We start from the raw sequence: 17,286 nt of genomic DNA, 5'->3' as shown, positions 1-17,286 counted from the left end.
TTTTTATGCCTTCCTCCCCTTGCACTGATAAAGGATCATCTTATTTTAGCTTAAATGAGACATGTTTGACTCATTCATGTGTATTTTTTTTTCCAGTTACAGTCCATGGAGAAGATGAGATGAGAGGAAATCTGTCCAAGATAGAAAACATCGAGAGGTAAGTGAATAATGTTTCTTTCTCTCTAATTATGCAGCTACCTACACACACCCCGTATTTTTATGCATTTCTAAATCCTTTCAATAATTTAATGCAGCGTAACTGCTTGTTATTGCAATACTCACCCTGTTTTGTCATTCGGGGGTCTATGCAGAACGCTGCGGCATCAACCTTAGTATATCAGGCTTAGTGATTGATGATGTTCTTTCTCTGGAGGTATTTTTCTTATTTAGAAAAAAAAACAACAACAAAAAACTGTCAAATGATGAAACATTCCCGATTGCACTCGATCCTCCGTGAACCCGTGCGTCGTTTCATTTATTCTTTTGATTTGAAACAAGGCCGCAAAGCCAACGTCTTACAGAATGTATTTCTTGGCATGTCAGGCTAAATGAGAATCGCTTTACGGATGAAAACAAAAGATCAGTTCAGGATTTGTGCAGCTGGTTTTCAATAACAAGATGTCTTTTACAGTCGGAATGGTGTAAACACACGCTCATGTCTTATAGTAGGCTGTATCACTGTTAGCTGAATGTGTTATAATAAAAAAAAAAAAGCTATGTTTTTGCAGATATTCTTGAAGTAAGCTTGCCAGTTGCATGTTCCCATGCGGTGGATGAGCTTGTTCAGGTAACACTGAGCCGCATCACACGTCAGCAGCAGGTGGCGATATAAAATCAGACATGTCAGACAACTTGAAAGCTTTCAAATCTAATTTTATTCTGCTTAAAATATATTATCCCCCCTCCTTTCAGTATAAACATCTCTATGCAGCAGTCATAACCAACATTCCCACACATGTTATTTTATCCAACTACAGTATAGCCAGAAGCATGTATTTAGTATATTTTACACCTCATCATGTCTTTTTCCCCAAACCAGTGTTTTTAGCAGCCACAATATTGCGTGTATATATATATATATATATATATATATATATATATATATATATATATATATATATATATTTTTTGTCTTGTTTTTAATGAGCTGATACTTTTCATGAAAACAGAAGTAAATGCTGAATACTTCCACAACTGAAAAACTAGAGATAAACAAGAGATTCCTCCTTTTACTTATTGCCGTCAACATAACCCGGTCTATAGCCATCTTGACCCAGTGGTCACTGGGGGGCGTCGGTCTAACTCTCTTTTGCCTTTTACCCATTATTTTCTTCAGGTCTACCTTTAGATATGTCGCAAACATTCCTCTTCATCCTTCTAGAATGTCTACAGGCTGTGGGATTCCAGCTCAACCATAAGATCTTCATTTAATCATGACCCCGTCAAACATTCGGTCAATGAATCCATTCAATTCTACAACCTTTAGAAATACACCAGATCCCCCTCCACAGCCATTCTCACGTCTTGAGCCATTCTACAAGTGCCGGCGCCTCTTCGTCAGTCAACCTCCCCTGGCACGAGGTCAGATCGTGCTGTAATCGAACAGAACAAAATACACTCTCCTTCGTCTGTGTTATTTATTGGATAAAAGTTTGGGGTTACACATCTCTTCAAAGGTCACACCAAAAGAAAGCAGCGTCAAAGAGACGAATGGAAGCGATGATATCTGTGGATAAGTGTTCGTAAGTGGCACTTTTTGACCTTTTTGACCTATTCATAATAGCACTGCGTCAGTAGTAATACTTGCAATAGCGGAGGTATTTAGCGCAACCTGGTATTCACGTTGCAAGAAGGAGTCTTCACCACATTGGGCTCGCAACTGACCGTGCATCCTTTCAAAGACCTTGGCAGAGCAGACCGCTTCTCTTCTTGATAGTCGCATAAAGTAAAGATGGTAATACACTTTGTGTGCATCATTTATTGGAGCTGGAGTTCAATAAAAGCACTTGGCATACTTATAGGGATCTTGTCTGATCCTACACCCGCTAGGATGTGCAACAGAAATCAGCACTGATTTATTACTATCGTTATTTGGACCATTTAAAATTTCTACATTTTAAGTTTCAGTAATTATTTACAGGCTCATTTTAATTGGATTTCCTGCAAAATTAGCAGCGAGACATCCAGAAGCCTGAAATAAACCTCCCCTGGGAGAGGCAAATGGTGGACTGCAGCACATAAAGCATATGCTAGTTGTTATATTAATAGGACACGTGGGAGTCTGTGCGTCAGCTCCAAAATAATAAGCAAAGTGAGCAAATCTGTTTTTTGTTGGCTCATGTTTTTAGCCGGATATCAAGCTGAAGAATGTATTAAGAGATTGGTGATCTAATTACTTGATCTAGAAAAGGCCTCTAAAATTACCCTTTGTTTTCCAATAGCACATTCCTGAATTGTATGACCTACACCAAAAAATGATCAGTCGTATAATGATATTAAAATTGACTTGAGAACCTATCAATTGGATAATCTCCCTGATTAATACCACCGGAGAACTCCATGAACAATACATAACGTTGACAAAGTGTGGCGAACGGATGGTTGCTGAACAGTAGACGAAATATGTCGTATACTCTCTATATAACTCAACATGCAGATTTTACTGTTATTAAATTTGAGGACTTTTTCAAGATCAGTCATCACTGTAGCCATTCTTGGATCCAAAGTGCAACGCTGTCTTCTCATGTTCCGACCCGCTTCCGGTGATCTGCACCTCAAACATTTCCCTGGTGTGTGTTACTCTCTCATAGTATGGACGGTTTTCTGCAATTCACATCGCCCCTGGCCTCCAGACGCGAGGCTGTATGCCTCCCTTGGTGGCGACGAAATGTGGCTTCGGTGCTTGAACTGTGTTGGACTTGAGTGGCGGTAAAGAGGCAAGGATGCTGAGCTCAGGAGCACTTTGGAACTGCTTGGCTGCTTGGAGCCCGGTGTTGTAGGACGGTGGACTGTAAGGTGTCGGGGCTACAGGGGGAACTGGGTCATGAATCGGGGGGGCGGAAAATTGCGGTAGGCTTGGCAGTCCTGCGGTTTGAGAGGATGGAAAAGCCTGGGTTGCAGCGTTGAGCGGTACCTGTGTTAAGAAGGTATTTGGGGTTGTCGTGTAAAGATCGGGAGGGGAGGTCATATCCGAGCGATTCAAGCGCTCACCGAGCGTGGTGGCCGACCGGGGGGCGATAACTTTTGTAGCCAGAGTGGGCGCCGACATGGGCGTCGGTGTCGAGAATCGCTTGATCTCATAGGCGCGTACCGTCTTGACGGGTATCTGCCTCGGCGAGGCCAATGAACTTCCCACCATCGGCGTGTAGCCGCCCTGCTGTTGCCTCTGGGCCAGGTGGGACGGCAGGGGTGATAGATTAGTTGCGCTGCCGCCGTAGCTGAACATGGCAGGGTTTAGCTGGTAGGGCTGTCTTCTCATGAAATCCAGCGCTCTAATACCTTCTCTCTGAGAACCTCCTCTACCCTTGCTGTCTGACTTGCTTTTATCCCTCTGAGGCCCGGTGGGAATAGAGGGGCCCAGAAGTGGGTTGTACCCAATTGGTGGTGGGGCACGGACATTTGGAGAGTATTTCCAATCAGATGAATGCGGAGGCCCATCAGTGTAGGGTGTGTTATATCCCGCCATTTCCTGCTGGTAAGGGGTCTCGGGATGGGTGTCCACCACATACATACCCATACGGCTCTGTCTGCGGGCAAAGAGCTGGGCTCCTTTACCGCCCGCCTGGAGAAACTTTGGGGCTTCTTGGATGACCCGAGGCTTGGGCGCCACTGGAGGCGGCGCCCTTCCCAAACCGCTCTCGGCACCGTTGTCCTCCTCCGCGCCGTCGCGGTCGCCTTCGGAGGCACTCGGGACATATTTTTGACGGGTAGACCTGTCATCGATGTTCTGCACCATAGATAGCAGCTCGGGGTTCGGGGAGTTCTTTTTGACCTCGGGCACGTTGAACATGGGCTTGGGTTTGCCACCACGGCGTCGAGCCTCCAGGAGGATTCCCGTGCGACCCGATGGACCGGGAACAGGGGTGGGAGCTGCGGCTTCAGGCTGGGAGACGATGGACACGGGTGCTAAATGCTCCATGGAAACTTGAGGCGGAGTTGCCTTAGCGACCGGCGGTCCTTGGAAAACTGGCTGAACTCTTCCTGGAATTTGTGACACTGGAAGAACAGGGGCGGGGGCAGCAGGTTCTTCCGGAGCTTGGGGTATTGCATACGGAGATATTGGGGGTGCATTTACAAACGGTGCCTGATGAACAGGGGTTACTGCTTGTGCTGTCTGTATTTTCTCCGCAGGTGCAGATATGGCCGACGGAGAAAATATGGCTTCGGATGTTTGAGCCAGTGGACCCGGAGGCTTAAAGGACGACGGCGGGAGCCCCGACTGCAGACCGGGCGGTGGTTGTGAGATCACTGATGTTATATTAACAGCGTGTTCCGAGGCTGGTAAGAACGGCGGTGGCATGACAGCTGCCGAAGCAGGTCGCTGGCTTGTTTTTGTGACCGGTGGCTTGAATGTAACCGGAGCAGTCGCGGATCGGATGGTGATGAGGCCAGGTGTGAAGGGACGGGCAGTCCTGTTGAGAACGTTGCTGGCAGGTAGATCTGGCACCGGCGTCTCCGCTGTAGTAGAATGGCCACCGAGAACAGTAACAGAAGCAGTGGGCGGTTTGGGTGCCACGGGTGGAAGTGATGTCTCTGTTTTAGCCATGCCAACCGTAGAGTAGGACAAGTCCCCGTTGGACACGCTTTGAGCCGCAACGGCAGCTGACCCCGTGGCTCTGGGCGGCTCTTGTGGTAGCGTTATAGTGCCAGGTACTATCTGCTGAGAGAGAAGGTTCGGTTGTATCTCAGGTTGCAAGTGATACATCTGGGCCTGATCCTGGACGAGGGACTGCGAAATGGCCGCCGGTTGTGCTAACTCCGCCCTTTTAGCATGCTCGGCGGCCCGCTTCCTCTGCTGCTCAAACAACTGGGCACCTTTGCCCGTGGTGTCGCTTAAGCCTGGACTCGGAGCATCCCCCACTGCATCCCCACGACCTTCAGTGCCCGCGGTCGCCCTCTTCTCCAGCATATCTATATAGTCACTATCCCACGTTGGATCGGGGACCGCCGAAAAACCGTCTTCATCGAACTCGGACTCGCTCCCAGGGCACACCCCATCCTCCTCTTGTGAGTCTTCGCACCTATCTTCATCCACGCTACCAAAGCTAGTGAGCGTGTACTTCTTGGAGCGCTGCCGCCTCTTCTTGAACATTAACACCCCCTTGGAGTGAGGGTTCGGGGCGTCGGTCAGCAGGGATGCAATAGTTCTACACTTGCTTTTGGCTTCTTTTACGTGCTTGTCTTGCTGTGTATCTCCTCGGTTCAGTTCTGCGGGGTGTAATAGGCACAAACATTAGGAATTAGCATTCATTTGCATCCGGCATCAAGGAGCAGATGGGAAATTATTCATAGCGAGGACCGACTGAATTCTAAACAGGCAGAATTAGTGCATCACAAAGGCAACTCAAGTAAAAGTACTTTAGCCAACTGATACATTCTAGCCTTCGAATAATTATGTTTTGATGACTTTACATCCCAAGTAGATGCTGCGCCGCGTCTGCAGATGTCTTCCCAACCGATTTGACCTTTATGGAAAAGAAAAAAATGGACTCTGACATCAGGATTCAATCCGTCTCCGCTGTCAGAGCTTCACAAGGCATTCATGTCATGCATTGCTACTGGAGTAATTCCGGAAAAATTCCAGGCAAGCCTTCAGCTTCTCACATTAGCCGGGGTGAAGGATACATTTACACATTATTAAGAGCATGTACTAACTAAACATAACATCTAACTTAGGAAATATTTGCAAGCTTGTGGAAAGTGACAAGTTGTAGGTGACCGAAAGGAGAACTTCAAAGGGTGGACACAACGTGACACTTGACTTGCTGTGGGATGACTCACAACAATGTGGTTGAAAGGGAAATTAGAGAGTCGCTAGAACCTCGGTTGGGTCAAAATCTTGATATGTAGGATTACGGGCTCGAGATTTAACCAAACCGGAAAGGAATTGTGGTCCTGCAGAAGACTACTGCGTCAAAATCACTTTATCACGCACGCGAACAGAAACAACATCGGCATCGAGTAAACGCGCCGGTCGTTGTCGTGTCACCGGGACGTCCCACGTGAGTCACATCATAATCGAAAAAAGACAAAAGACCAGTAAGAGTAAGGGATAGAGCGACACGGAGATCAGACAAATGTGGTGGTGTGTGTGTGTGTTTGGGGCATGGGGGTGGAGTTGTCAGGAAAAATGAGAGCATCCCCTCTCTGCTACTTGATACCTCGAGGCAGCTGTAGGTGCTTTTCAGAGCTCTGGGATGGATCACCTTTTAGACGCCGAGCTTGTAGTAAACATGCCAAATAATTCAGGATGATATTCGTCGACTGACTTGTTTTGTTTAATTTTCACATGAAAACGACGACAAAGTGTAAAAGGTAGTGTGAAAAAAATTGCATGTACGCAATGTAGTTGTGTAATGATTGAGTTTACCGCACATCTCTAGGAGCCATGCAAAGGGAAATTCTTTCTGCTGCAACGCATCTAATTCCAATGCACTTGTACTTACTGGCTTGCTTGGCCTTTTCCATGTAGGTTGTGGTTAACTCCTCGTCAATGGGTTTACTGACCGGACCCACCATAGGCACGAGCTGGCTGCGGGAGCCGAGCAACAGTGCCTCCTTAGCTTTCTCGGGGGATACCAGCGGCACATTGGCCGGCTCCAGGAAGCCACTGTCTTCCTCTTGTGCGCCGTCCCGTGGCCCCTGGTCATCTGCCGAGGAGATGATGGAAGAAGTTTCTGTGGAAGTCTGGGAGGACCACAGTCCTGGACCGGGAGGCTGGTAAATCACCTCCCTCCGTGCCACGCCCGGTGCGCCGTCGCCACCGTTTCCACCTTCCCCAGATCCATCCAGCAAACTTGGATAAACTTGTGCGTCTGGCGCGCTGTCGTACCCGCTCATCTCCGAAGTCTCGCCGCCCTCAGGGGAGGCCCGTCCTGTCGGTTTTCCGGGGTTGGAATTGCTGGGGCTGCGTCGTTTCTGCCGACGCTGCCTCTCGTAGCCCGCTACGTCCGCATCGCTGTCCGTTTCGCCATAATAAGCCTCGCTACCGGGCGGAGATGTCAAACCACTGGTCAGGGAGGAGCGGCTGCGGTGGACCTCGCGAACGGGGGCGTGCTGGTGGTTGGTGGGTGATATGCCGCATAGAGTGGCGCGGTACTCTTTGTCGATACGAGGAGAAGGGGCACGGGTCACCAGCACCACCGACTGAAACCCAGCAGGCATCCTGCAAACAAGCAGAGGGCCTGACGTGAACCTCCGAAACAAGGCCCTCATTTCCTCATTGCCATCGTACCCGAGGCGAGTATGACTTCGGAGGTTACAATAGATTTGGAAGATGCACGTTCCAGAACGGTTCCAACCTCTTCACTCGGATGTGCAGGGTCCCCGGGGAGCTGTCGATGAGGTTCATGGCCTGCGCATGGGACAGCGCTCCGCATGGCTGCTCGTTGATGGACACCAGCTCATCGGCTTCCCGCAGCCCAGCCCTGCATGCCTTGCTGCGCTTACGCACCTGCGCAGACAAACGAAGGAGTAACGCGACGGCGCACGCCCGAGTCCTCGTCACCAAGTGCGTGTAATGCATAGGGTAAGTACCGGTTTATTTAGGATGTGTCGCGATGCAAAGCCCGCCTGATGCTATGCCGCTCTCTTGTCCTGATTTGCGATAGCAATTTGACGTAGAGCAGAGTTCGTCTCGCTATGGACGCGTGCCACATATCGCAACTCAAGTGGGCCTCTCATGCACACTCTAACAGGGAAATGCCAGCCAGCATTTTCGGCGCTCTGCTTTTTGTGCCCAAGGTCTGTCAGGACCTCGGCTTTATGCTGACCCTAAAGTGCCTCAGGACTATTCAAACCATGTCAGCACGCCCCATAATGAATTCAAAGCATACATTTTCAAAGACCATCACCGCGGTGCTGATCGCAAATATGAGTGCATTGTCTCAGGAGCGGCCAAGGACCGCGCCGTTTGATTTTGGAGATGAGAAGGCTTCGGTTGACCTAATTAGTTTGCTTTTCAGCTATTCTGGTTTGCATGTAATGAAATCTCATATCCACATTTAGCTAAGCCTTTCAAAGCGGCCTGTGCCGGTGTGTGCTTATTCATTGAGTCAGTCACCTTGTGGTAGCAAAGTATAACCGTTATAATACCCTTACATGTTTGCACACACACACACACACACACACACAGCAAATAGGCTGTTACAAAAATACACATTAACTCATAAAGAAACACACAAACAGGCACGGGCACTGAGCCACCACTGACACATCGCCTCTTTCAGCAAACCCCAAACTACTCCACCTGTTCCAGATGGAACACTTTGAGACCCGACGTGTCGAGGGCTTCCTGCTCTCCGGGGTGAAGGAGCACGCTGCTTCAGTTGTCAGAAAGAAACAGCTGCCCTGTGCCGTAAAGGTGATTTGGTGTCCTGCAGCTTTGCCTTCGGACCGCTAGATTCTGTGTCAGTCAAGTGCCCCGTAAATGTAGCCAGGTCAAACAGAAGCTGTTTTTCTTTAACCCCCCTCCTCCCCCGGCCACTTGACAAATCCAGGAATATTCAAGCGGCTCATAGATGGCAAGGCTAATGTTTAGCACGCATACATGTAACCCACATGTTTGAGCCACAATGGCCTCCAGGAGAGAGCAAGATGATGGACAGTGGACTCCCTTTATTCCCTTTATTCCATCGTGTTTTTTAAAAAATTTCCGGACGTCTGAATCTCCTTGCTAGCTTTTCTCTTTGGACCTTTCTCAGTAGGGTTGCACTGGTTGGTTCGAATCGAACCACGTCATTTTAGTTTGACTGACATATCCTCATATCCTAGCTTCGGCAACAGTGCTAAGAGACGTTAAGGGAAATGAAGTGAATTCTGGATTTGGATTGGAACCCCAGTTTGTGTGCTGAGGTTTGGTGCAAATATCAAAAAAAGTGATCGTAGTCGCACCGAAAATCAGCTAGAGGTGAACTTTAGGACCATCGGGTTCTGGCGGGAAGATTTTTTCCTGATGTTTCCATGAAAATATCCTGAAACGAGCGTTCTTCCTGCACCCGGTGAACGGGTCCGCGGCTGAGACGATCACGAGTCAGAGTTTCAGCTCGTGACAACAAATAACATGATATAATGATGTGCTCATGTGATAATTTGTTTAAGCAACTAGACCAATTACATCTCCTGAAGTATCAGCGGAAGGTTTGCTAAACATCTCAGACACTGGAGAAGCGGTCTAATCCGCCAATCCGAGTCCCCCGGGAGGCTTCGACTACAGTCGGATGTTGCCATGGCGATGCTAGCCGTCTCGTTCCTGACCTGCGGGAATACGACTGAACTCTGGGTGACACCGAGACACCTCGCCCTCGCCGTATTGAAGTGGCGAAAAGAGACTTTTGATCGATCGGTTTTCGGTGTCAAGAATGTAAAATATGTTGTGCGTCTCCTTTTTAAAGAGACTGAAAAGTACACTCGTGTATGAAGCTCTCTGAACACGAATATTGGAAATTACGTTCTCGTCTTGTTGATATTCACTGATTTGCCGGCATCGGGATTTAGCGGATATCCATTATAAGCTGCATGATAATAATTAGTTTCAAAATCCCAAATGCTCGATTCACGAGCCACATACTGAGAGGTGCACATATTGAATGCATGAGGTTAGCTTTTCAGTACCGAGCTGAAACACACACCCTGGCTAACCTCATGACCCGGTGCTTCTCAACCAAATATAGCTGGCCAGAAAAGTAGTTCTGCTCAGTCAACAATTATTATACATGTATGTGGATTGTGTGTGTGTGTGTGTGTGTGTGTGTGTGTGTGTGTGTGCGATGGTATCTTGACTCAGACATGACTGAGAGGCATGTCTAAATCCCTCAGCAGGATAAAGAGGCTGCTGATCCATCGATGACGGGTCAACTGAGCACTGTTTTTTTTCCTTTTCAAGCTAATTTCACTAATCAGTATGAAGTCAGGCCTGCAAGCCATACACTCTGCAAAGCGCGGTTGTTTTCGCATTTTTCATTTGGAGATGATTTACATCTTCTTTCAGAGTTTTCCTCCAGCCATTTTCATTCCTCTTTTGCTGGCCTGCATACGTTCAGTATGTCCTTAATATTTTATATCACATAGAGCTATGCAGCAGGAGACCCGGGGATTTCGGGGATCTATATTCAGACATTTATTGTGGTACGTGCTAAAAGCATTTCCTAATAAACCTCAGGTAACCTGCCGGGTTAAATGGGACAAGCGTGTCTTGAGGGTGACTGCGGGTTCTCTGTCAAATTATTTTCCATTGTGCATATCTGGTCATAAACCTGGGACTGCGTCAGTCGGACGCAGGTGAAACTGCCTTTCATAAACGCGTATTAACAATCTATAAAACAATGTTCCAGTTAAAACCTGCCACGATGTAGCAGCTGATCTGCCTCAGTTCATCCAAAACTATCTGTAAAGTTACCATTTTTCTGGGCACCTTTCAGATTTATGTTGCAGTATAATAGAAGCTGCACCTATGGAAGAAATGCAAGCATCCCGCCACGCGTACTGATTTAGAAGTTTAAAGTTCACACAATAAATCACCCCCCCCCCTCCCTGTGCACGAACCCGGTTCTGAAACAAGACGATGACTCATATTCAAGCCTCGAACCGATTCTGCGCGGCAGCCGCCGTATTCCGTTTCAATGTTTTCCCCGGCCGGCGTTTCACTCCCGTCGCCGATTCGAACACGGGATTCCACTTCTCACCCGGCAAAACCGTGAAATAATCCGCTCGGGTGGAGCGTTAGCTGACCCGACTTACCTTGGCCACCTGGAGCGGTTTCTGGTGTTCCACGCCTCCCTGGAGTCGGAAGCCCCACGGCGCTCCCCCGGACAACGTTATAACCACTTCCTCCGCCACCATTATGTTGATCTTTTTTTCTTTTTCCTTCCCGTTCTGGCGTCTGCTCTTCGTCGCGGTTTGATTTTTGTCGCTGGGGCCCTCAGTGCATCGGCCCCATGCTCAGCGCTCAGGGCCTCCCCCTCCCCCCTTCCGCACAGCTCCGATCTACGCTTGGCCGCCTACTTCTCGCCGAGTCCGGCTCCGAGGCCGACGCTCACGCCCGCAAACGCTCCCGCGCGCCCACCCATACCCAGGGAGAAGCTGGGAGATGTTTGATGGGAGGGGGTTTGTGTCTGCTTACGCCGAGGAATGCCTGCTCCAAAGGAGCGAGGGGAGGACCCACGGCAACACTTGTCCTGTCACTCAGACCTGTACCGCCGAGCCGCTGATAGCCCCTCCAAAAATAGGACGCCCGCCGCCACCTCCGTCGCTCTCCTGGCTCCCGTGCGGACCGAGGGAAAGCTAGCATTCAGAACATCCGAGTGGAGCTGTTTTATATCTCGCTTTACAGCGCTGAGGTCACGGGTAACCTTTACGCCGGACGCCGCGGGATTCTCGTCTCATGGCGTGATTCGGGCCCGTGGCTGGAAGCGCGACCGTCCAGGTCACGGCACGGAGCTAGCCTTTTTGTTTACATAACCGGATCAGCGCTGGCACCACTTCCTTAATTGTTGTAATTACTGGAGGCTGGAGACATTCTGGGCTGTCATCGTGGGGCCTTCCAGATAAATACAAGTTAAGCAGCCCGCATAGCGACATAGAAATGCGTCCCAAGGTACAAGTCCTGTGCGGTCGGTGAACGGCAAAGATGCCATGTTAGGAAAAAAAAAAAAAATCGCAGTTGCTAAAAGTGAAGCCTGCAGTGGTGGGAGTGTTTCTCCCCGCTGAGATTCGGAGTGATCCCGCTACACGTTTACCTTAAACTCGGGCATCCATCGCCGTCGCGCCACGCATTCTTACGCCGAGCCAAACGCCCGGACGCGGGCGCGCTTGATGCGCGTCGCTCCCAACGGGCGCCCGAGGCGAGCAGAAGCGAAACCCCTCCAGAATCCCCATCGGGCCGGGACGTAAAGCTCGACGCTAATCTTACATAGAGTAATGATAAGATCAGCCTGTACTTCTGTCGATGCCAATACGCCAAATAGCTTTTTAGACGTTTCCCTCCGAGAAGCCGATCTCAATATTTGTTTTAAAAAGGGGAAAATTAACATGAATTTATGTATATTTGCGCCAAAGTACACATTTCACATTGATAGTCATAGATTTTCCTGGTTTTGCTCCTAATAACGTGGAGGTTGTCCAAGTTTTTGTCGCGGGATTCGCGGATTGTGACATTCAAACCAGGTCCGGTTTTAAATGTCGCCAGCCTCTTGATTTCCAAAACAAATCGGGTCGGGTTTCCTCTCGTGGTGGAGAGTTGAAGAACGGAGGGAAAAACGTCCGAGATCCAACTGGGGTTAGCTTAAAACCCAATCACACAACGACCGGCAATAATGTTTTATTAATTATTATAGAGGTTTAATCTCTATAACTGTCATAAATCCAACCAACACAAACAGCAAACAGTCTCCCAGGCAACCTCGCTGAACCAACTGACTTTAATTATGTTGTATTTTCCTCCGGGGCACTGACAGGCCTCTAAATCCGTTGATAGAGGCCGGACGGTCCCCTCGCTAGCTCGCCGATGTTGCTATTATCAATGCCGCCGGAGGTTACCAATGATAGCCGCCCCCGTTGGCAGCCTCGGTCTGCAGCTGTCTCCGGATCTCAGTATAGCAACCAAGATCAGCCGCGGGTCAGACGCTCGGGAGAAATGTCAGCCCGTCTTGTCGGCCGACGGGATCAGACCTAACAGGTTAAAGCGCGAGTGCGACCGACCCGCCGTGGAGAAAATCTGCAGTTTTCAGAGACGTCCGGACGCTTTGCACGGAACACGTGCCGACTGCTCCCTCTTGTGGTCAAAGGCGGTGGAGACTCTTGAGAAAAGCTTGTTGGATTTCCAAAATTCTTCAAATAGATAAGATTAGATAAGATATCGGTCCCACGGAGGGGGACTCAAAGCAACCGGATCTGTTGTAATATTTTTAAGAACTGGAACTGGAAGTGCAAGTGTTATTTGCAGAGCTTATGTCCTCTATTGTAAGTCGCTTTGGATAAAAGCGCCTGCCAAATGTAATGTAATGGAATAACGGGTTTTTGCAGATAAATATCTGCAAAATTGGACAAAAAAAAAAAAAAAAAGCCAGGTGGCCTTCTGCTGTCACGGATACGCAATTCATGCACCGTGACATTTCTAAGTTGATGATCGCCTCAGCCAAAAGTTGATTGATTGACATTTAATTAAAAATGTTCACACTGATCTCCGCCGGGTGGAGGCGGGAGAGCTTCGGGGAGAAAGCCAAGAGGGAAAGATCAAGAAAAGAGCCGCTAAGTCCGACGCCGCGTGGGACAAAAACCGCGAGAAGGTCAAAGATCCGAGCGCAGCTGCACCCCGGGAACATCTCATCCCCCCTCTGGAGCTCCTATTCAGGATGGCTTCCTTTCAGAAAATGTGAACCTTCTCCTCCGGGAGAGGCGGCGGCTTCCCCTCGGTTTGGCTCCTGATAGCCGTAGACGTTTTTCCTTATTTTTTATTTTTTTCTTTCTCTTTGTTTTCTTTGCGGGTCCCCGTTCATCTGACGGGCCGACTGGTGGAGTCACGGCAGGCCCCCGTCCAATGCCCTTTAACAGCGGCCCCCCGAAGCTGCCCCCCCCCCACCACCACCACCACCACCATACACAAATAAACAGCACAAAATAAGCCGCAGAGCTATCACTTCAAATAAAAAAAAAATAAAAAAATAGATGGTATATATTAAGAACTGAACTTTTTAAGATTCACTCCAGCTGCCATGCTTCCAGGATGTTCTTGAAAGATGAATCTCAGGTGCAGAACTTGAAGAATCCCTTTATTTTTTTATTTTTGGACACGTACACCCTTTTCATTGTGCGCTTTATGGTTAAACAGAGCCTTAAATAGCACATCTCTCCCACAACTTTAACGTACCCTTTCAGGAGACACGGCTCAACCGACTCCCCCCCCCTTCCCCCTCATCCCCCGGTGAGTTTGGAGATTTTTCTAAATGTCAAGTGCAAAAAGGCTAACCCTTCCCTTCTGAAGACAATATAATTCTGACATTTTGCAGCTTATTTTCAAACTTTTTCACAAAGGTCTGTCATTTATGAGCCTCATCGCCGGATAGCAACTGTAACATTTTCACAGACCGATTTCTGATTAAATTCTTGGCGCTCGTAATGTTTAGTTACTCCGTCCTTCTGGGGATTTTTTTTTTTTTTTTCACAACGTGTAAGAACTGTAAGTTTCTAATTTGACGGCTCCTTCTTAGAAGGGGGTGGTGGTTAATTATTGTCATTGCAATCGCAATTGTTTACAAAGTCAGCTTTATTATCAATGACTCCGTATGTAGATTCAATATTCATGATTCAAAGCATTTCTTGCCACCTGCTCAGTGTGGAAATGTGTTTCCCTGTATAGAGAAATTCCTACCTCGCTGCCCGCAGTGCATTTAGATATGTATTGATAATAAATAATGATAGTGTAAACATTTTTAACACATAGCAACAATGTTGGCAGTGCAGATAAAACATTTGAGTGCAACTTGCTGGTGCAAGGATGAGCGCAGTTTAAACGGGCAGTAGTTTTCTGTATGGAAAAAAAATTGGGAAAATTGCCCCGAATGAGCTCCGGCGTCCCCGATCCACAACTCTAAGTGCAAGATAAGCGGCAAACGATGGATGGATGGAGTGTCAGATCGGTTTTCTCATAATCCCACACCATAATGACAGAAAGCAAATGAGCAGCAAAGTGCACTGTCACATTAAATAGTAAACATTAAACTATCAAGTATAAAGTGCGTGCAGATACAAGGTGATATTTGAAGGCATGACACTTTTTTTTTTTTTTTTTGTGTAAAGTTTAGTGCAAAGGTCAGTAGGTGGTACCGTCATGATATAAGGTGTTATAGCAGCATGGTGTTTTTCTCAGTGTTTTCTTCAGATTTCAAACTAAATTCGGGGGGGGGGGGCGAAAAAAAAAACACCGGTTGTGTTTGTCATTCAGGCTGACGGACAGATTGGACTCCACGTGAAATCCTGCGCCGTCTGTCCGTCTCACTTTCACGCCGTCTCTCCTGCTTTTTCCCCTGTTTTTTTTTTTTTCCCCTGATAGGTTGAACTCTTGACCCTGCTTTTGTGACAGACTGTCCCTCCTCCTCTTTTTTTTTTTTTTTCCCTTCAGGACTCCTGGGGGAGATGAGTCTTCTGTCATCCGCTTCGTGACACGCAGCCGGCTCGCCGCCAGGCGGCCCCCCGTAACCTCGACGATGAGTCACACACACACACAAACACACACATACACACACCTGCACGTCCACAAAAAAAGCGATTGTGTGAACCATTTGTCCAGAATATGAGTTATGAAACACAAAAAAAAACACAGGAAATGCTAATTATGCTCCGGTAGGTGAAGCGCTGAACCAGACTGCTCGCTCCTCCTCATCGTGTGTGTGTGTGTTTGCACTGTGAGTTGTTTAATTGCGTTTCCTGCGTTGGGCCTGCCTCGGGTTGGCGTGTGAGCTCCCATTGTGTCCGGACCGGTTGATGTGCATCGCCGTGGAGAGCGGGGCGTGTGTGACAACTACAAAATCAGACATGCTTTCCCGCCTTTGTCTAAAAGCTTGTGAAAGGCTGACTAATGGAAAATGTGGAACTTCTTTGTGGAGGCTGCGGTGAGTTCTTATGGAAAATATGGCAAATGCAGCGGAACCTCGACTTACCGGTGAATCGAGTTGGAAGATTTCCGAGATCCGAACCGTCGCTCAGTGGATTTTGTGCTTTGTGATTGGAGCTCAGATCTGAGTTGGGAGCGAGTAGTTTGATGGAAAAGTTGTTTTGGGTGAGATACGGTGGCGGAGAGCATCGTCTGTGAGGAGGCAGGAGATGTTTATGGGGATTTGGTGCAGCGGACGGCGGGAACGTCGACGGACGAGGCGTCGGTAGAGTCGTTCAAAGCCGGTCTGGGACGGTTTGATGGGTTTAGGAAGAGGAACGGCTTCACTCTGTCCATACATGACGTTCAGACATAAAGATAGCAAAATGTACAGGTCACATTTAGCAACGCGTTTTTGCATTAAGTGTGGAGCTAGGATTGAGCACCAAACATAAAACAAGTTTATTTCTTTACATTCTTCTATTATGATTTTTTTTTCAGACTAATTATTTATTTGTTTGTTTGTTTATCTGTTTATTTATTTGTTTGTTTATTTTTTATTAATTTATTATTGCTCAGTCATTTATAAAGTACATTTTTCTTATTTAAAAACAAAAAAAAGGGGTTTATTCATTTTATTACTATTATTATTTATTAGTTTATACATCATTAATTAATTTATTATTAAGTTATTCATAAAGTACATTTTTTTATTTAAAAACAAATAACAAAAAGGGGTTTATTTATTTCATTATTATCATTATCTATTAGTTTATTTTTCATTAATATTGTTATTGTTAAGTTATTTATAAAGTAATTTTTTTATTTAAAAACAAATAACAAAAAGGGGTTTATTTATTTTATTATTATTATTATTATTTATTAGTTTATTTTTCATTCATGTGTTTATTGTTAAGTTATTTATAAAATACAATTTTCTTATTTAAAAACAAATAACAAAGAGGGGTTTATTTGTTTTATTGTTATTATTATTATTTTTTATTTGTTTATTTTTCATTAATTTATTTATTATTAAGTTATTTATAAAGTACATTTTCTTATTTACAAACAAATAACAAAAAGGGGAAGGTGGAACAGATTAATAGCATTTCAGATCTAATTTCACATACGAGCAAACTGCATCGGCTCGCAGAAACAATCATGCTCTTAAGTCGAAGTTGTTACCGCCAAGAAAGTCAATGAAATACACACAGCTGAACTTTAACCCCAAAAAACATAAAGTGACCCTGAAAAATACACCCCGATGTCCGAATGCTTCCACCTTAGCCGGAATCTTTGTCCGATCTTCATAGTAAATAAATCAACTTTATTTCTTTACATTCTGATATAAGAGCAAATTGAGTCGGAAAGAATTAAACTCATCAGGTATCACTGTGTTCTAAAGGCGTAGTTGTTGTTGTTGTTGTTGTTGTTGTTGATGTTGTTGTTGTTGTTGTTAAAACGCAGTTTCGACCTTCAGA

At 46.8% G+C, this 17,286-nt stretch overlaps 1 protein-coding gene across 1 annotated transcript; it reads right to left on the bottom strand.

Moving 5' to 3' along the window:
- Positions 1 to 1,623: 1,623 nt before the first annotated feature.
- Positions 1,624 to 11,452, bottom strand: synpo2la (synaptopodin 2-like a). The gene is made up of 4 exons (XM_086173301.1): positions 10,957 to 11,452; positions 7,521 to 7,672; positions 6,666 to 7,384; positions 1,624 to 5,427 (listed from the first exon to the last, which is right to left on the bottom strand). Exons 1-4 carry the CDS (start codon positions 11,056 to 11,058, stop codon positions 2,831 to 2,833), a joined length of 3,570 nt encoding a protein of 1,189 aa, XP_086029427.1. The 5' UTR covers positions 11,059 to 11,452; the 3' UTR covers positions 1,624 to 2,830.
- Between the last annotated feature and the right edge of the window lie 5,834 nt (positions 11,453 to 17,286).

This window comes from Fistularia commersonii, chromosome 2 (genome assembly GCF_037954325.1).
Source record: "Fistularia commersonii isolate RoL2024-O1a breed Wild chromosome 2, RoL_Fcom_v1.0, whole genome shotgun sequence".
NCBI lineage: Eukaryota > Metazoa > Chordata > Actinopteri > Syngnathiformes > Fistulariidae > Fistularia > Fistularia commersonii.
The sequence above is the reverse complement of the archived record's forward strand: the minus strand, read 5'-3'. Positions and strand labels throughout refer to the sequence as shown.

Excerpts from the sequence above, each read along its gene's own strand:
- synpo2la (XM_086173301.1), bottom strand. The coding sequence starts at position 11,058 with ATGGTGGCGGAGGAAGTGGTTATAACGTTGTCCGGGGGAGCGCCGTGG. Across the intron at positions 7,673-10,956 it reads AACCGCTCCAGGTGGCCAAG|GTGCGTAAGCGCAGCAAGGC; the intron begins GTAAGTCGGGTC and ends TTGTCTGCGCAG. Across the intron at positions 7,385-7,520 it reads CTGCACATCCGAGTGAAGAG|GATGCCTGCTGGGTTTCAGT; the intron begins GTTGGAACCGTT and ends GCTTGTTTGCAG.